A 20,590-nucleotide genomic window follows, 5' to 3' on the forward strand; every position below is an offset into this window, starting at 1 on the left:
ACAGTGTAGTAAACTTACGTATCTTTGACCAAGCAAAGTCGAATTTTAGACTAATCATCAACATCAGTGTATTAGGAATGTGGCATAACTTAACCCAAAATCTAGCTTAAGAGTTAAGGATTGCCACATCTTTTATATACTACCTAAATATTTTAATCCCAAGCAATGTAGGACATTCTAATAGGTCTCTTCGAGATGTTGGTAGGAAACGGTCCAACAGGAAACAGCTCAAACCCAACATCTCAGAAATACAACCAGACATGCCACTTATATGGGCCACATAGGTAGAAAACCATTTTTGTGGGAAATTTGCTTGTTGGGTCAACCTTGGGCTCTGATACCATATTAGGAATGTGGTTTAACTTAACCCAAAAACTAGCTCAAAAGTTAAGGATTGTCACATCCTTTATATACTACCCAAAGATCTTAATCCCAAGCAATGTGGGACATTCTAATACAGTGAAATAGACGGGTATTTGTTTTTACTTATAAGCTAGGTTTAAACCTGATGAAATCTTTGACCAAAAAACAACAAAAACTGGTGAATTTTGTTGTACATTTGACGTGACGATAGCTCGTTCTGATTGAGTGCAAGTTTGAGTAAAGAGAGAATAACTTAATCCTTGATATATATCAACGTATCTTCACTTCACATGTTGTTTTCATTAGCAACTCTATCAATATTGATATCTTCATATGTTGTTTTCATTTGCAACTCTATCATCGATATTAAAGTCAATACAATATCTCTTAATATATATTATTATACCTTATCTAATTGTATAGTCTTCAATGATTGTCTACTATAGTATATACTATATATGTGTCTATATCCGTATTAATATTCTTACATTACAATCTAGAAAAAGGAATAGTTGATCTCATCTGCGCTTGCATGCTTCTTTATCAATGATGTTCATATATAAGAAATGATATAACTAGAAGCAGCAAAACAATAAAGAAAAAGGATTCATTGTACGAACAAGTACTTAAATGGTAATCATAAATCAAAGCTTATCAAAAACAATAACAAAAAGACAAGAAGTTAAGGGATACATCATACAAGCAGCTCGCAAGAGGGACGAAACAAAATAATTAAATGTTAAATTAATTAGGCAACGTAGATGTGGATATGAAGAGCGATAAGGGAGACTGTAATGCACGCAAAGAAGATAAGGGTGTGGATGACAATGGCTGCGCCGCCTGTCTGAAAACCGCCAAACTCAACCACTTTGGTCTTCCCCGGAAACTGAAACAATACTCCGGGCGTCAATACGATGAACAGAACCACCGACATTAAGACTGGTCCCCAATTCAACCCCATTCCAATATATGTAAAATCAACGAGTTTATTATAGGAGCTAGGTAGTGTGTACGTTTATATGCATCCGCCATGTATGTACTTTTATAGAATGCTTGAATTAGTATGGAGGATCATAATGAAACAGTGGCTTGAACCGGACGAAATTACGAAGTATACAATGTGAAGGAAAGAACGATTCCCTGCAGCTACTCGAATGTATCAAACCTATATATTAGAATATTGTCACACTATGTATTGATTGTTGGGTATGCTAAGAATCTGATTCTTGTCTCACAAACATTTGTTCTCCCTCTTGTTTTTTTGCTATAAGAGACATTTGCCTTTTATTTAGTTTTTGTTAGGAGAGACATTTGGCCTTTGAGAGTCTGTCTCTTTATTCTATAAATCCATAATAAGAATTTGTATATATGTCTAGTAAGTTATTTTCTATAAAAATAGCGGTTACTCCCGACTTATTTGAATACAATATCAAATGGATAAGTTGATCGAATGATTAGGAAACGACATTATGTGCCAAAAACAAAGATGATAAAATCAATTGCTGTCCATATAAATCTAAAACTTATCCATATCCGAGTCAAGCCGCTCACATCTTTATTTTATTATATATATATATATATATATATATATATATATATATATAAGTTTAATGCATGTTTTCTATTATTTGTTGATACGAACATTTTCTTTAATGGCATGTTGGTCTACTAATTATATCTTTACATATATTTTTCTCATGTATAAAGATACGGGAAAACGACTCTCATCCAATTCTTGTTTGATTTCCAAATGCTATCCTTGATGATAAGAAAACGTATAACCAAGCAAACCAATCATATTCATAATTCATCAATTGATTTAATGCCAAAAAGTAAAACAGTGTCTTATGCTATGTTGCAAAGAACACATGCATGCAAGCAAGTTGCGTTCATACTGGCAAAAAATACACGTTTGCAAGTTGTGTATTATTTTTAAGTTATATATACACACTATTTTTTTTTACAAAGTAAGTTTTTAATTATATTTTCCAACATTCATAACCCCACAAAAAGAGGTGGATCGTTGGATTGAACCTTAACGACAGGTCACGGTGGAACCACCCCCACCACAGTAGTAACAGCTCTCGTCGATTATAAAGTAAATTTACTCATCTATAACCTTGACGTTTTCTAGAACAACGCAATAAAAACGTTTTTGGTTACAGAAAATAAACTTAGAAGTTAGAACGGATCTTTAGATTTAAAATAAACTTAGAACGGAAGATTTTCTAGATCGACTTCATGATCTTTAAAGTGATAATGATTTTTGTACTCTTTTGATTCTTTTAGTGAAAAGATGTGTCCTTTTATTAAATATAGCAAATAAATACAGCTAATCTATACTAGTATTTTTTGCAGTCATTTTGGTGACGGGTGGATAAAAATGCTTCCGGATTATCTAGATACCCGACCAGTTTACAAATTTTGCCCATAAAAAGTTTGTTGGGTCGGGTTATATTTAACTCAACTCATACACCGGATATTCTATATTAAATAATTTATATATTTAAAAGATTTGATTAAGATTTAGAATTATGATTCTCCTATCATCTTTGTTTGATTTGTTTGTAACTGTTTTGAATCATCATATACATAAAGTAAAAAAAAAACATCAATTTTTTTTCTAACAGATACTGTGATTCGAAATTTAAAAAACGGACATATATTATCCAATTGACGAAAATGTGCGTTCAACGTTCTACATCGATTAAAATATTTAGACAATGATTCAGAATCATATCGTCAATAAGATCAACATTAATAAAATAAATGAGTTTTTTGGCCAGACAGGTTTGGCGGGACGAGTTTTTGAATCAACAATAATAAAAAGATTAAAATATCATTAATCCGCCGCTTCAATACGGATTAAATCCTTAATTTTTTTTACAGGACGGGTTATATTTCGGAACAAAGTTATATGGTGAACGAGTTTGAATCAATATTTATAAAATTTTAAAATATCATTAACATGACGCTTTAATACAGATTAAATCTTCAGTTTATTAAAATATAAATATCTTAGAGAATGTTATGATTTGTAAACTTTTATATATAATAAATAATCATTAAATTTTAAAATAAAAACAAATCACGGGACGGATTAAGAAATTATGGAACGGGTTATATTTTGGAACGGGTTTATATGGCGGACGAATTTGAATCAATATTTATAAATATCATTAACATGCCGCTTTAATACGGGTTAAATCCTCAGTTTTTTAACAATTGTCTCGTGGACTCGTGGTATACCGTTACTTAATAACAATTGTAAACTCTAATATAAATAAATATTTATAAGGAGATACAATTTATAAAATATTTTTATACTAACTTTAAAAATAAATCATCCCGCGGTGTACCGCGGGTTAAAATCTAGTTATCTAGTATTTTTGCAGTCACTTTGTGATGGATAGGTAAAAATGCTTCCGAGTTATTTGGATATCCAATCCGTTTCAAAAAAAATTTCACAAAAAATTTTATTAGGTCGGGTTATATTTAACCCAACTCATACACCGGATATTTTATATTTAATAATTTATATATTTAGAAGATTTGATTAAGATTTATAATTATGATTTTCCTATTATCTTTGTTTGATTTGTCTTTAACTGTTTTGAATCATTATATAATATATAAAGTAAAAAAAAAATCAATTTTTTTCCTGCATATATTGTGATTCGAAATTTTAAAAACGGACATATATTATCCAATTGACCAAAATGTGTGTTCAACGTTCTACATCGATTAAAATATTTAGACAATGATTCAGAATCATATCATAAATAAGAACATTAATAAAATAAATGAGTTTTTTGGCCGGATGGGTTTGGCGGAATGGGTTTTTGAATCAACAATAGTAAAAAGATTAAAATATTATTAATTTTCCGCTTCAATACGGACTAAATCTTTTTTTTTAATACCACAAATATTAGACATATTAAATCAGTCTCATTTAAAAAAGAATGTATAAAACCAAAAATTGTCCCGTAGTATAATGTCCCGTGGTCTTAGAGGATGATATGATTTGTAAACTTTTATATATTATAAATAATCATTAAATTTTTAAAAAGACAAATCACGGGACGGATTAAGAAATTACGGAACGAGTTATATTTCAGAAAGAATTTATATGGCAGACGAATTTGAATCAATATTTATATACCGCTTTAGTACCAGTTAAATCTTCAGTTTATTAATAATTGTCTCGTGGACTCGTGATATACCGTTACTTAATAACAATTGTAAACTGTAATATAAATAAATATGTTTTAAGGAGATATAATTTACAAAATATTTTTATACTAACTTTAAAATTATATCATCCCGCGGTGTACCGCGGATTAAAATCTAGTATATTATAAAATAGTAGTGGAAGTGATTATTAGACATATTCCTTCCGTCCCATTTTATAAAATATAAATTATAATTATTTTTTGTTTTGTTTTATTAAATATTTTGTAACTTTCTATATAAATTTTAAACGCATTTAATATTTTGTGATCATTTATATTATGCAGTATTATTGGTTAATTGTTTAAAATACTAAAAAATATTTTGTAATTCTTAATATATGTCTTTAGCCTAAAAAATCTTATAAACAAAATGGATAAATAATTGTGATAAGATTATATGATATTTTTATCTCGTTTAATTTCTTACGTCATCCAATTTCCTCCACAACTGTGATAAGATTCCATTCAACTAGTTGGTACCAACAATGACAAGAAGTATTACTTTCGAGGATATTCACCAATGTTAGCTTTCGTGTATAATAACTCTTTAACCAATTCAACGTGCATGTATATTAGTTGGTAAGAAAAGCAGACTATTCCACGTACTACCAAGATTAGTTTGTGTTTTAGCCGGCTTATATAAAATAAAAGCATACTAATATTCCACGTACTTCTTTAACAAAAAAAATATTCCACGTACTATACCCAGAGCCGGTTATTGGCATGTGCAAGTGGTGCATTTGCACCGGATCCAACAAATTTAAGGTCCAAATTTATAGTTTTTCTATTATTTAACTATTTAATTATGCTGAAATTTTATAAAATATCTATATCTAAAGGTCCTAAAATTCTATTTTAAAAGGTAATATTGAAGCCCAAAATTAATAAACAAAAATAACATGTCCAAATAGCTATAAAATACAAAATAGTTTATGAAATATAACTTTTTGTAAAAAAAAATAAAAAAATATATATAACTTTTTTGTTCTTTATCCAAATTTTTTATTAAAGATAGGATTTTTTTTTGTATGGCATCGGATCTTGCCGACAAGTGAGCCGGGCCTGACTATACCAATGTATAATATGATAAATATAAATTCCATTGTTGTTTATATTTTTCCTTAGAAAACAATACGAAAATAGTATATAATCTGTTAGTATTGATATTGGTCCAGCAAAGACAGAATTATTAAATCTAGTTAACGATAATGTTGAGTAGCTCATATGGGATAATCAACCTTAATTAATTAAAAGACTGAAAGTAGACCAATGCAAGATGACAGGCACGCCATTTAAAAAGATGGCAGGCACGCACAGGGCTTTGAAGAACAGTGACCGAATCTCACAACGATCCTATGTTGACTACTCATAATTATCATCGAGCCTTTTGTTCTACAATTTGTACACGTCTACCTTACTAAAATCCACGTTTTTCTTTCTTCCTTTTTTTTCTTTTTCTTTCTTCCTTACTAAAATCCACTTATTTTTTTTTTTGTCAAAAAAATAAGTTATAACTAAATTTTGATCATATTAAATTTACTGTAAATTAACAAACTAAACAGTAATCAGTAATCACATTTCTATAATAGTAACTATTTCACAGATTGGTTTAATCTTTGCTATGTCTTGTCCTTTTTTGTCCAAGTTAAGACCATAAAAAGGATAAACTCGTGTCAAAGACAGACAGTCACACGGATATTCAAAAAGGGTAAAATAAAAAAACTTTATTTCTTTTTCAAGACCACAAATTTCGCCGATCGTGTTTTGATCCGATTCCTCCCAGATACTCCCGGTGGCGGAGAGAAGAAATAAAGGAAACCCAGAAAGCATTATTCTCAATGGCGTCGACTACACGAGAAAAGTTTGTATCTTTCATAAACAACAGATGGCTCGTCTTCGTGGCTGCCATGTGGATACAGTCTTGTGCTGGCATCGGTTATTTGTTCGGAAGCATTTCTCCGGTTATCAAAAGCTCCTTAAACTATAATCAGAAGGAGCTTGCCAGACTTGGAGTCGCCAAGGATCTCGGTGATAGTGTCGGATTCATCGCCGGGACTCTCTCTGAGATCTTGCCTCTCTGGGCTGCTCTTCTTGTTGGCGCCGTTCAGAACCTCATCGGTTACGGATGGGTTTGGCTTATAACCACCGGCCGTGCCCCGATTCTGCCTCTATGGGCTGTGAGTATTTAAGTCATCTGTCTTTTTGATTTCTCGGTTGGAAAAATCTGCACGTGGTCCTTCAGATTCGTCTCTTTTATGTTTTATTAGGCCAATGTTTTTGGGTACTGAGAAAAATTTGGAGACTTTCTATTTCAATCTGCTTTCAAAGAATCTCTGAGAAAGTTTACTTTTAAGGTTGTTTGTTTACTAATACGTCGTTGTCAATTCTATGACAAATTCCACTTTTTTTCCTCTTAATCTCTTGTTCTGCTTTTGTTGAAATCGTTCTGTTTCTCAGGATATTGTTGGCATTTCTTATGATAATGTAGTAGATTGGCTTGTTTACTGGGAAAAGTGTTAAGAATTAGTATATTGTATGCTGACACAGCCTCTTTTGTTTTCAGATGTGTGTTCTCATATTCGTTGGGAACAATGGAGAAACCTACTTCAATACTGGAGCATTAGTCTCTGGTGTTCAAAACTTTCCCAAGAGCCGAGGTCCAGTGGTGGGTATTCTCAAGGGGTTTGCTGGGCTAGGTGGCGCCATCATCTCTCAGATATATACAATGATCCACTCATCTAACCCGGCTTCTCTCATTCTCATGGTCGCTGTTACGCCTGCAGTTGTCGTTGTTTGCCTCATGTTCTTCATCAGACCCGTTGGAGGTCACAAGCAGATCCGTCCATCTGATGGAGCCAGCTTTACTTTCATCTACGGTGTCTGCCTTCTACTCGCTGCCTATCTCATGGCCGTTATGCTTATTCAAGATTTGGTCGTCGTTAGCCACAACGTCATCACCATGTTCACCATTGTGTTGTTTGTCATTCTTGTTGTTCCAATCTTGGTTCCAATTATGACAAGTTTCTTCACGGAGACAAACGAGCCTGATGACACAATAGAAGAGCCTCTTGTCCCAAAACGGGAAGACCAAGAACCAGGAATGCAGACCCCTGACCTAATCTTGAGTGAAGTGGAAGATGAGAAGCCAAAAGATGTTGATTTGCTTCCTGCCTCAGAGAGACATAAGAGAATTGCGCATTTGCAAGCACAGCTAATGCAGGCAGCTGCAGAAGGGGCGGTTCGGGTGAAGAGACGGAGAGGGCCGCACAGAGGGGAAGATTTCACTCTAACGCAGGCACTGGTGAAAGCCGACTTCTGGCTCATATTCTTCTCCCTGCTGCTCGGTTCTGGTTCGGGTTTGACAGTTATTGACAATCTTGGTCAGATGAGTCAGTCTCTTGGTTATGATAACACTCACGTGCTTGTGTCTATGATTAGCATTTGGAACTTTCTTGGACGCATTGGCGGTGGTTATTTCTCGGAGCTCGTTGTCAGGTTTGAAATCGCGGAAAGCGAAACAAATATAGTCGTATGATCTGTGAAGTTCTTCTCTGCTTTTTGTGCTATGTTCTGATCTTGATTTGAATGATGTGCAGGGACTACGCGTATCCAAGACCGGTAGCAATGGCTGTGGCTCAGCTTATAATGTCTGTGGGACACATCTTCTTTGCGTACGGATGGCCCGGAGCAATGTACATTGGCACGCTGTTGATTGGACTCGGATACGGTGCCCACTGGGCTATTGTCCCAGCTACCGCCTCTGAGCTCTTTGGTCTGAAGAAGTTTGGAGCTTTATACAATTTCCTGACACTGGCAAACCCGGCTGGATCCCTCGTGTTCTCGGGTATGATTGCGAGTAGTATCTATGACCGAGAAGCAGAACGGCAAGCTCATGGGTCCGTGTTTGATCCAGATGACGCCCTTAGATGCAATGGTTCTATCTGTTTCTTCTTGACGTCACTCGTAATGTCTGGATTCTGCATCATCGCTTGCATCTTGAGTATGATTCTTGTGCGTCGTACCAAGTCCGTTTACACTCATCTCTATGGCAAGACCCGCACCTAAGATCTCTGTTCCCTTTTATATATGATCGTGCTCAGCTTCTTATTCTTTGGTTTTTGTCTTCAATTCTACGATCCAGATGTTTTCGTCTCTGTATCGATTTTTTTGTTTGTTTCAGTATCGATTTTGTTGTTGTTATTGTCAATTTTGTATTTGATTTGTACGTTTTTTGGATTCATATCCGCGGAAAAATCTTACACAAAGATCCTTAGATACTCCATATATAAAACAAATTTAAGTCAGCTTGATTTTTGAAATAATGTTTTGGAATCTGAGTATTAAAAATAGCTTAAACACTACAATTCGAGAAGTTCCATTGTGGATTATGAAATATATCAAAAGCTTCAGAATTTATATGTTTTATGTTTTAAGAATCTCTTCAATAAAGCTAGTTAAAAGCAGAGCAGTCCCTTCGAATCTCTCCTTCGCTCCCAACCTTAACACCAACGCGACCAAGATTCCTCATAGCAGAGCTAAAAGCACCGTAGAATTCTTCGGCGTTGTTAGCAAACCTCATCACCGTGGACTGAGACGAGAGATCGTTAAACAGAGCTTGATCGGAGGTGAGAAGGCCTCTTCGAGCCACTAGGTTCTGGAAATAGCTATTGTCGAAGGTATCTGTGGTGGTTGGGTCCAGGGGCACGACGAAGTCAGGATCGGGGTTAGAGCAGTCTTTTGTCAGCTGCTGTGCGTAGGCCGGGTCGATCGTAGGGTCCAAGGGCAGGAACGTCGAGAAGTTGTGGAGACGGTTGGCGAAACGGTTGCAGTGAGAGGATCCAATGGTATGTGCGCCTGAGAGAGCAATCATGTCGGTCAATGAAAGCCCGTTACTAGCAAAGATCTGGACTAGACCTCTCACGTCAAGCCCTGGTTCAGGTAACTTCCCGGTCACTCTAGATGCTTGCGACACGAGCCCGTCTCGTCTACCTAGCTCCACCTTAAACTCTGGCCCTCCAACCTGTTATCATCACAGAGTAAATGGTTTTTACTTGGGGAAATCAAATGAAACGTCAGTAACGCGATGCGTGGACTTACGATGACGACAACGTCTCTGGCGGCGAGAGCTAGAATATCGGCACATGACACAACGCCGGGACATTGAGATTCTACAGCGGTTTTAGCTTTAATCACAGTGTCAAATCCGTCTCCGGGGAGAGATTTATTGTCCGGCGCGTCTTTCTCTGCGTCTTCATTGTCAGATGCTATAAACACAGACGCATCACATCCCTATAAAAAAAAACCAACCAAGATTATTCACAAATACCAAAAGGACTCCATAAACGTAAAAAAAATCTACACAAACCTCCGTTGTTTGCACATACCTCGACGAAGCAGTCGTGAAAGAACATCCGTAACGTTGCCGGAGCCGTCGTAGGAGTTTGTTGGAATTTTGTAGTAACCGCCTGCTTAACGATGAGCTCGACGTTAGGACAAGTCGAGGCGTAGTAATTCTCTGACAGTTGGGCATTTGACTCGGCCACCATGGAAAACAACAGCATCCCCGAAAACCACATCGTCATGGGTTTTGTTGCATCATCCCTACGAGTATCCATCTTGGTATATTTTCTCCTTTAATTTCTTTGTGTTCTTTAGACTCTTCTCTTGATACACAGTCCACTCTTGAATATATAGGACCACACCAATCTTTTTTTACCCTCCGATATGCCACCGCATTTATCTATAGCCGCTGGATCTAGTCAATAGTATAAATGTGATTTTATTTTTTTTGTTAAAGAAAAAAGTTATTTGATGACGATTAAAATCTAATCACATTCACAGGTGAATGCCAGAATTTTACAACTAGGATTTCTCATATTTTACTTAAGGGGCTACACATTTCTTGAGTTAGGGGGTTTAATTGATAATGACATTTTAACAAACCTCATTAAGTCAGTCATCTGCATGGAAAAATTTCAGAGATTTTAAAATATTTTTGTGTTGATGAAACGTATAAAATAGCTAATAATAGATTGTCGTTAAACACAAAATAGATAAATTAAATTCAAAAGATGAGTTTGAAAATTAGTCTTTGTCCATCCTAATATGATAATGAAATTGACTGATCGCCATGAATTCAGCGGAATACCTGTTCTAATTTAGTTCATCATATCAACTTTAGCTCAACGGTTCTTCTATTGTAGCCGATATTCAAATTTAACATTTAATATTACTCAATTTTGGTTATTTGTTGACACAGATATCTTTTGGTATAATAGTATAACTTTATCATATCACAGGACTAGTTCTCCTTTTGATGATAATAGAAACTTAAGCAAATATTCAAATTGCTGATGGTTAAAGTGTTATTTTCTACAAAAGAATCAAATAATGTTAGTGAGAAGATTTCTAGATCATTTCAATTTCAACCACAAATTAGAAAAATATTTATAAGCTCATTGCAGGTAACCGATATATAATACAATTAGCACGTGTATAAACTACAAACTGACAAACACATTAGAAATCACTTTGATATATAGAAAGGTTTTAATTTAACTATACACCACCAGAAAGTTGATACAAAAAAAAAATTATCACTACCAGAAGATTGTTGCATTGGACAATTCAATCTGGATTGATTTAGAAAATGTTTGGATCCATATTATATGATAAATAATACATGTTGAAAAGAAAAAAAAAAGCTATATAGTATATAGTAATAAGAAATGATATACATACTTCAACATGAAAACATTCTTGATATCTGATTAAAGAAAATAAAAATCCGTTTTTTGTTTTGATCAAAGACTATTTTTTAAAAAAGAAATTAACTTCTGTTTCGTAGCCGTGGGCCTGATATGGGCCGAATAATAAAGTGGATACGATATAGTCCGGGAAGGATCCGGCTAACAAACCGGAGCGGAGGAAATGTTCAGTTGGATGCTCAAATCATGTTTGTGAGACTAAAACGAAAATTTTGAATTTCTTCTGCTTTGCTCAGCTCCGGAGGCGATGGCTATGGGTATGGCGGTAGACACGGTAGGCGAGTTAGGCTTTCCGTATTGGAATCCAATCCGACGAAGATTTTCTCCCGATTCGCCTTTCTTTGCATCTGGAAATGTCGAGCGAGAGCTACTTGCTAAACAGGTACTCCCTTCTGGAATCTGAATCGGTCGAATCTGATGTAATGCTGTTCTTAGGGAATAAATACTATGCATGATCAATTTTACAATCAAAGAGTCTTTTCGGTTTCTTGTCTAGACACTCGTTAATGGCCCGCTTGAATGCTTTAGGATGATGATGTCGTATTAGCTTAGCTCAAATCGAAGCGGTTCTGAGATTTTTAAGGTCGAATTGTTACTTTCGATCTGTTTGGTTAGCGGATTATTTCAATTGGAAGAAGTCTTGTAATTAGGTTTGGGATAAAACGATTGTTTCAGTCTCATTCTCCATGAAGTTATATGGTGTTTTGACTAATCATTTTGTAAGTATTAATTTATTATATGTTGTAGATTGTTTATCATCTACAAATATTTATGCAAGCTAGAGTTGAGGTCTAACGGAGGATTTTAATATACAGGTGGCATTGGACTTAACCCAAGATGAAATCAACCATCTGCAGAAATTCGTGGAAACTGAAAGCAGGTATATTTATACTTAGTCACTTATGAGCTCATTGGCTGTGATTGTTTTCCGTTAGCAATGTAAAAAATCTAATCAACTATCCCAATGGATATAATTTGCAGATTAGATTATTTATTACGAGAGTTTAGTGTTTGTTTCGTTGGTTTTTCATGTGTTATTCTCGTGATTGGTAGACTGAAGCTAATAATGAACCTTTTTTTTTCCTTGGTGAATCTGGTTTGGTGTCATTTATCCTATCTCTGATTGTTTACTGTGCAGTTCACATATGTGTTGGTAGTGCGTGTAAGATATCTAGCAAATAGTAACCAAATGGCCATGAATTGAATCACTGTTATGTACGTAGTTTTCTTTCATTATCCACATTTTAAGTGGCAACCAGTAATATGGCATTGTGTCACTGATCAAATTTATGTAGACTAGTTTCAATTCCAACTTTGGTTCACAATTCTCCATGAAATTTGATGGTCATGAGCTTGATTATTTTGAGCAGAAGAATCTCGTGTCCCATTGTTGGCTGCCCTGAGCGCCTGAAATCTTTGGACCATTTTGAAGATCACTATAACGCACGGCACACTGCGTCTTGTTCAGTATGCTCAAGGGTCTACCCTACTTCTCGCTTACTAAGTATTCATATATCCGAAGCACATGACTCTTTCTTTCAAGCTAAAGTTGCTCGGGGTTATGACATGGTATGCACTATTTACTCTTTATCTCTTTGTGCAACTATTAAGTGCGTTTTGATGCAGAGCTCTAACTGTTAGGCTAACAGTGTTAGCTACTGACTGTGATACCGCTCCTGTCATTGTTTTACATGGATTTCTTTAAAGTTCACCTGCGATCATGCTGATTCTTCCTTCTTTCTGCTCTTATGCAGTACGAGTGCCTCGTGGAAGGGTGTGGATTGAAGTTCAAGAGCTACAAAGCCCGGCATCGACACTTAATTGACAAACACAAGTTCCCATCGACATTTGAGTTCTTCAAGAAGACCCAACTCTCAAAGAAACGAAGAGAGAAACTTCAAAGACAACATGTATCAAGGCTGAAACATGAAGAAGACAAAGAAGCTGCTTCGTCAGATGCCATGGAAGTGGAAGACAAAGCCAGCGTAGACGGTCTTGTTTCAGCACTGTCCACGCTAACTACCTCAGACACAACTCCTTCGAATGTCAGCTTCGGTCGACGCCATGGTCGTGTGCTGACCTTTGTTCCACGGTCTGTTCATAAGGAGAAACGGACAGAATCTTCGTCTGCACCAGGGCCAACGAATTAGTCATGTGCTTATATAGTTCCTCCTAGTCTGCGGTAAGATAATGAAGAAAAAAATTATGTACTAACAGTGTTAGCTGCTGAGTCTTTTGACGAATGCACTTGAGTAACAAACGATCTAAACTTGTGGTTTTAGTAATTAAGTAAAATTCGAGCAACCGATTATTTTGCACCGAATCGAAAGTTCAAAACATCAAAAAAAAAAAAAAAAAACTCACGAGATTGTCAAACGGGCCGGCCCGCGATGGGCGCGTTACTTTTTGATGGACCGGGACGGGTCGGCCCGGTCTTAAAAAAAACTATGTCATGGCCTGCTCTGCGGGTTTAATTTTTATATTTAAAATAAAATAAAAATTCATTTAAAATATTAATTTAAATATTTAAAAATTTAAAATAACTTTTAATATTATTTTTTGTAGATATTAGAATTTTAGAATTAAATTTCTTTACATTATCACATATTTCACATATTATAATTAAGTAAAAATATCATTTATTTATGTTATTTTAATATTTATATCACGCGGGCCGACCCGCTAAACCGCAGGCAAAATTCGCTATCCGTTTGGGCCGGTCCGCGAAGCCCACTATTTTCTGGACATGTAAAATAATGTCCAAGTGTTGTGCTGTGGTATTTAATGGGCCAAGCTCACGGGCTGCGGCCCGCTTGATACCTTTAGCTATATGTTAGGCCCAATATAAATCAGTTTATTATTTTAGCATGGTCTAGATGATTTTCTTAAACAATTAACAACACATCCATTAATACTAGTTAATACTAAAATACTTATTACGATCGGTATAATAAGAATGTCATATTTTAAATATTGATAAAAGTAAATTAAATAAAGATACTGTTCGTTATTTAAAAATAATCATTTCTAATGTTGGGTGTAATTGTGTAAAGCATTGTGGATTCAATAGACGACGACTTTCCGGCCTACTGGTTTGGAGCTCTGCAAGATTGCAACATCGGAGAATGATGCCGGCGATCAACCGCTTCCCCTCCGTCACACGTGTCTCGACCTTTGTTTTTTGTTGCCGAGTGTGCATCGAATTGACGACTTACTCTCCTTCTTTTCTATTCGGCTCATGTTGGACTTTTGCTTTGTTGTACTATTGGGCTATGTTGTTGTCTTTGTGTTTTTAATTATCTTAATATAATGAGATGACAGTGTTGAAAAAATATTAGGCGTTTTCGAATTAATATCTTCAATTTCTCATTTAACTCAAACTTACATTTTTTTACCATTACCAATTCTATAATTCCATTGCCGAATATATCACAAAAGAAACCATATAGTTTATCCGTTACTATGCACCAAATTATATACACAAATTATAAACTTATGCATTCAAATATTAGCCTACAAAAAAATATGAACAAAATTAATTTTAAAGTTTCTACAATGCTAAAAAAATATATATATTAATTTTATACAGCGTAAAATTTAATTTTGCAACGTTGATTTTTTTTTTTAACTGCTTTGCTTCGAACCGTGTGATGATCAAAAATGTCGATTATGATTTATTTTAAGGACATTGCTATGAATATCTTGTAAAAAATGAAGTTTGACTTGGACAAGGGTTTGCTGGGCACCAATGGAAAGAGCTTGAAAATTCCTTTAGATGTCCACAAGCGTAATAAACATGTTAGGATGGTCACCGACACTAAACAAAAGATACAATTAGTATTGTGCAGACCGGATTTAGCTTTAAACGCGCTTAGATTCATTATGGACATATTCAACATGTTATTTTTGTACTATAAAATCACAAATTACAAATGATCTGATTAGGGGTGTCAAAATGGGTAACCCGACCCGACCCGACCCAAACCCATATGGGTTCGAGTGTTTAATGGACGGGTTTGACCCGACCCATATATTTATATGGGTTGAATTTACATACCCAAACCCATTATTGTAAAAACTCATTGGCTTAATGGGTTATATGGGTACCCATATATATGTATAATAAAATATATAAATAATAAAAATCCAAAAAAATAACATAAAATTGTAAACCAACAAAAGTTTTTAAATAATAAATTAAAAAAATCTAGATATTAAAATAGAAAAGCATCCTAAAATCTTAAAACCACAAATCCAAAGAACCATAAAACCAAATAAAAAAAGAAAAAATAGTCTTAATTTAAAGAACACTAGGGGAGGTCCCCGCGCCTAGCGCGGGGTTGTATGTTGATTAAGACCAGAATTAATAATTAATATTTAGGGTTATCAAGTTAGGGATATTTATTGAATTAATTTTGTCAAGAGTCTAATTTTTATAACGACATTAATATAGAATTATGGTAAAACGCTATAACTTTTGATATATATTATTAGTAATCAACAATTAATAGTGTTTTTGAATCACAAACAATTATTAGTGTTTATATCTTGATATATATAATAGAATTAAATATAAAAAATCTATATATTTAAACCAACAATATATTAGCAACGCCCCGACCGCCACTGTCCATGGGTTCCCACGTCCAGTCTCGGTCTTTAGGCCCATCTTCTTTGTTTTGTCGTACTCTTGATTTCATGACATATTCATGCTTACTCGTTTCTTTCATATTAGCAACGGCCCGACCGCCACTGTCCGTGGGCTCCCCACGTCCAGTTTCGGTCTTTAGGCCCATCTTCTTTGTTTTGTCGTACTCTTGATTTTATGACATATTCATGCTTACTCGTTTCTTTCATATTTGTAATGCCACGACCGCCACTGTCTGTGGGTTCCCACGTCCAGTTTCGTTCTTTGAGCACATCTTCTTGGTTTTGTAGTACTCTTGGTTTTATGACATATTCACGCTTCCTCGTTTCTTTCATATTTGTAACGCTCCGACCGCCACTGTCTGTGGGTTCCCCACGTCCAGTTTCGGACTTTAATTTGGGCCCATCTTCCTGGTTTTTGTTGTATTCTTGATTTTATGACATATTCATGCTTTTAGATTGTATGTCACTGGAGTTTTTCGTAGTTGGAAACAAATAATTGAAAAATATAATCTCTTACCATATCTCTTACCTATCAAGTAAGTCATCTTGCTCTTTGAAGTAGTTATGTACGTAAAATTTCAATGGTATAGAAACAGGCATCTCCTTTGTATATATCGTGTCATATTTATCGTCCCTATTGTAGTATCTTTGTCTCTACCTTCGCCATTGGTCGCTGCGTAACCCTTCAGTTGATCTCTTGTTTATAAAACCCATATAAAAAGTTGTAAGAGAAATATCATTTTCTTAACTGTATCGTATATGTATTTGTAGTATATTGATCGGAGATTGCAAAGATGTATGCCTATCAAGAAGCTCTTAGCAAAGTAAACACTGAAGATAGGTACTAAAAATGAGAGGATTACAGAGAGCAAGTATCTATCCCTTAGAAACCACTATGTGCAACTGAGAATAATTCATATATGTACATACATACACATGTATACAACGTATTGAAGCTTTTAAATTTAAATATCGAATGCTACAAAACTGGAAAATTGCTTGTGGAGAAAGCAATATGAACATGGCCACATATATAACAAATAACCGATTATGCTTGTCGTAGATCATTCTCTTTCAAACCAAAAGTTTTACCTAAACAACATATCAAGTGACTCACAAGAGATACATAAGAGCCATATCCTAAAAATATCCGGCAAAGCAAAAACGCTTCAGGTTCGAGAAGGAAGTCATTGGAAAATTTGAGTATATACCAAACTGGAGAGTAATTCGGCTACAAAGAGAGATGTGTTGGCTTTGAAGAAAAAGCTATGTGATGCTCTACCTTTTATTTATGAATTTTATGCTATGAATATATGTTTTTGTTAGGGTTCAACTTCAGTCTCCGGATTAGAGACTTATATTCATCCGACAAACAATTCGATGTCACAATCAACGCTACAAAATTGGTGGGTTCTCTCTATTAACAAACAAAAAAAAATTCTGGGGTATATATTTTTTTTTGTTTTGTTAGATCCATACGACGAAGAACATGACGAAGAACACCAAAAATTCTCATCAATCCGGTACGTTTGATCTTATTTTTATTAGTTTAACAATTACGGTTATGTCCGAATCTGAAATAACCATGGCTCCAGACTCCTTCACACCATGGCCACATATCACCGGAGTGGAGACGATTTCAAATTCGGAGCTTCTCTTCGCATATAAAATCATACATATGGTCTCTTTGTTTCGGGTTCCCTCTACAATAATTAGTACATATTTCAAAACTGAGCTACAAAAGAGCACATTGGATTTTGGTAAACATCAAGATTGCTTCCTACCTTCCAAGAAACATGATAGACTAATTCACATCCAAGACCAAACATTAGCCACATAAAGCCTGAATCAAATTAAACGATCTTAGGATGCTCTTCATAATCCGTAAGTTAAAGAGACTTGCATTAATATTGCAAATTAGACTCTAGAGGTCCACAATGGTTAATCAGAGTGTATTAAAGACGACGAATAAAGCATGAATTAGAATATCAGCAGAGGAAGCACACAAATATTCAATAAACGTAATCAATCTCTGAGAATAGCATGGACCCAACTTTTGAAAGATTCATAAAAAGGGAAGATTTTTCCTATGCAACAATATTCAAACAATGAGAAGATCAATGATTGATGACTAACCATACAAACGAAGCAAAGCCATAAACAGAAACGAAAGTACTAAAGAGCCACAACAGCAGTGATACGACATTTGTTTCCTCGCACTGGAAACAATGACGTGCTTCCATAAATCCAATCTAGTTTTTATGGAAAACAAACCTGCATTCATAATAAACACTACTATTAATTATTATTTTTTATGCAAGAATTAAATGGCAGTATAAAAAATTCAATGGTTAGTGTCGAAAAAAAAAGCAAGGATTAGTTATGATATCAAATCAAAATTAAATATCAAGCAAGGTATTTACATAAAATTAAGGCAGTGGAGGATCTAAGAATTTTTTATATGACAATATCTACAACTAAACAAAGAAAATTTATATATTTTTAAAACAGAATCATTATTTGTTTTTCGGTAAGATTAAAACCGAATCATTATCATATTAGTAAAATTATCATTTATTTATTATTATCCACGTTAATTTAAAAGTTTAAGAGAATATCTGCTTTTTTCTCATAAAAGGATGGAATAATAACATAACTCTTTTAGATTTATAACTATATTTGACATTATCATATTAAATCTATTAAGATAAATATATTTCTTTTTGAAAAATATAAATAAAATGATAATATAATTATTATAGATTTACAATTATATTATTATCCATGTCAAAATTTTAAAACATTTTACTTTTTTCTCACATAGGAAGATAGAACAATAACGTAACAGTTTAAGATTTACAACATAAAAATAATATCAGAATTGGAACGCCAAATCATAATCAACACAATTAACACAACTCTAATGGGAAATTAGAGTTATCTTGTGATTAAAATACTAAACAAACAAAACTAACCGAAACAAAACAAAAGTCTTCCTTTCAAAATCATTAACGTGACGGATTGCTGACTGATTAAGTTGAAGTTTTAGGCATTTAAAGATCTAGAAAGATGATTAAGGTTAAACATTTTTATTTATTTTAAACAACGTTTGAATGTTGACAAAAAAAGAAGAAGAGAGTGTTGGGACCATCGGGAGAGACAACGTTGAGCAGCTGCGAAAGAAGCCAACGTTGTCTATTATGTTCCTCACAGTGTTTGATTTGACTTTTGATGACATTACACTCCTGTCCACTTGTTGTCTCGAAAGTTCATGCAATGGAAAATTATTAAACAAAACAATTTACTTTTATGTATAAATCCTAGGAAAGAACCGATCAAGCTAAGATCAATGGTTGTGGTTTTAGTACCGTATACTTCTCAAATATACCCGTTGAATAACGGAAATCCGCAAGACGGGGAGGAGACGAAGTCAACATAGCTGGCAAAGGAGCTAACCCAGCTCCTTTGGTCTTATTTATGGTCATATGTATTTAGCAAAATATGGTATACAAACCGAACCAATCAACAACAAAACCTGGTTTTAAATTGTTGTATATTTCTCAAAAGTCAAAACCCATAATAACCAATGGAACAGAAGAAGCTAATGCAGAGCATACTTACGCTTGGAGTAAAGAGTGATGCAAGCTTCCATTGGCACACCCGAAAACGCATCAGAGCATGGAAAGAAACCTAAAAACCAATAAATTAAACAATAATTAAATCTTAGTGCATGGAAAACGAATCCTATACATACCAAAGTCCGAATCTCAGTGCCTTAGAATGACCTCGATACCAAAAACTTTAAGTTACTACTTCCATATATGTAATATTTTAGTTTGGGGAGAGAGATTGGCAACGAAGAGTAATTCCTGAATTTAACAGCCAAGTTTGTTATCCCTAATCTAAAGAGAGGAATACTTAAATTGTATTAACGACAAAAATTAGCCTCCTCTGAAGATTCATCCCTGAAATAAGTCATCTTTCTGACTTTGTGGCAACTGTGTTATCAAAAGTTGAGTGTTTCTTCTGAAAAAAGACATATTTGAAAATAATAAGAACATGTACCTCAACAAAATCGGGAGGTACCTCATCTTTTTACAACAAAAAGAAACATACCAAACCATCGATGATTACCTTCTCAAAAGTTGAAACCAAACTTTTTGATTATAAAAATTGATTAGTGGTGAAAATAGTGAAACCATAAATACAAAAAAAAAAAAATCAAATTTGTACATATAAACTATAAGATCACCTGTTTATTCATTGAATTAGGTCCAAATTTTCCATACACCAGTTCACATCGTCCCCTCCATACATCCACCCTACAATAAAAAGAAAAATTAAAATTAGGTAGAAGCAAAAAAAAGTTTGAAAAAAAGAACAAAAAAAACAAGGGTTAGTTATGATCTGAAATTGAATACCATGAGCAAGGTATTTATATTGAATAGGAGGCGGTGCATGATTTAGGGTTTCTAAATTTTTCGACGATAAATACAAAAAAAGAAAAGAAAATTTACATATTTTAATAAGCAAATCACTATCATAATAATAAATATTTGTAAAACTGCCATTTATTCA

The 20,590-nt window shown here is 34.3% G+C and overlaps 4 protein-coding genes across 4 annotated transcripts; 2 read left to right on the forward strand and 2 right to left on the reverse strand.

Annotated features, from left to right (window-relative positions):
• Window positions 1–956: 956 nt before the first annotated feature.
• LOC9309717 lies at window positions 957–1,852 on the reverse strand. Its single transcript, XM_021023053.1, has one exon. It carries the CDS (start codon window positions 1,322–1,324, stop codon window positions 1,112–1,114), a length of 213 nt encoding a protein of 70 aa, XP_020878712.1. The 5' UTR covers window positions 1,325–1,852; the 3' UTR covers window positions 957–1,111.
• A 4,054-nt stretch (window positions 1,853–5,906) lies between these two features.
• On the forward strand, window positions 5,907–8,917 carry LOC9309718 (protein NUCLEAR FUSION DEFECTIVE 4). The gene is made up of 3 exons (XM_002871556.2): window positions 5,907–6,772; window positions 7,159–8,090; window positions 8,192–8,917. The coding sequence occupies exons 1-3, from the start codon at window positions 6,434–6,436 to the stop codon at window positions 8,658–8,660; spliced, it is 1,740 nt and encodes a 579-aa protein (XP_002871602.1). The 5' UTR covers window positions 5,907–6,433; the 3' UTR covers window positions 8,661–8,917.
• Window positions 8,918–8,940: 23 nt separating this feature from the next.
• LOC9307672 (peroxidase 55) lies at window positions 8,941–10,433 on the reverse strand. Its single transcript, XM_002873604.2, has 3 exons — window positions 9,980–10,433; window positions 9,693–9,884; window positions 8,941–9,615 (listed from the first exon to the last, which is right to left on the reverse strand). Exons 1-3 carry the CDS (start codon window positions 10,208–10,210, stop codon window positions 9,046–9,048), a joined length of 993 nt encoding a protein of 330 aa, XP_002873650.1. The 5' UTR covers window positions 10,211–10,433; the 3' UTR covers window positions 8,941–9,045.
• A 1,087-nt stretch (window positions 10,434–11,520) lies between these two features.
• On the forward strand, window positions 11,521–13,666 carry LOC9309719 (zinc finger protein 511). The gene is made up of 4 exons (XM_002871557.2): window positions 11,521–11,744; window positions 12,178–12,242; window positions 12,733–12,931; window positions 13,117–13,666. Exons 1-4 carry the CDS (start codon window positions 11,610–11,612, stop codon window positions 13,510–13,512), a joined length of 795 nt encoding a protein of 264 aa, XP_002871603.1. The 5' UTR covers window positions 11,521–11,609; the 3' UTR covers window positions 13,513–13,666.
• Window positions 13,667–20,590: the final 6,924 nt, after the last annotated feature.

This window comes from Arabidopsis lyrata, assembly GCF_000004255.2.
Source record: "Arabidopsis lyrata subsp. lyrata unplaced genomic scaffold ARALYscaffold_6, whole genome shotgun sequence".
Taxonomy (NCBI): Eukaryota; Viridiplantae; Streptophyta; class Magnoliopsida; order Brassicales; family Brassicaceae; genus Arabidopsis; species Arabidopsis lyrata.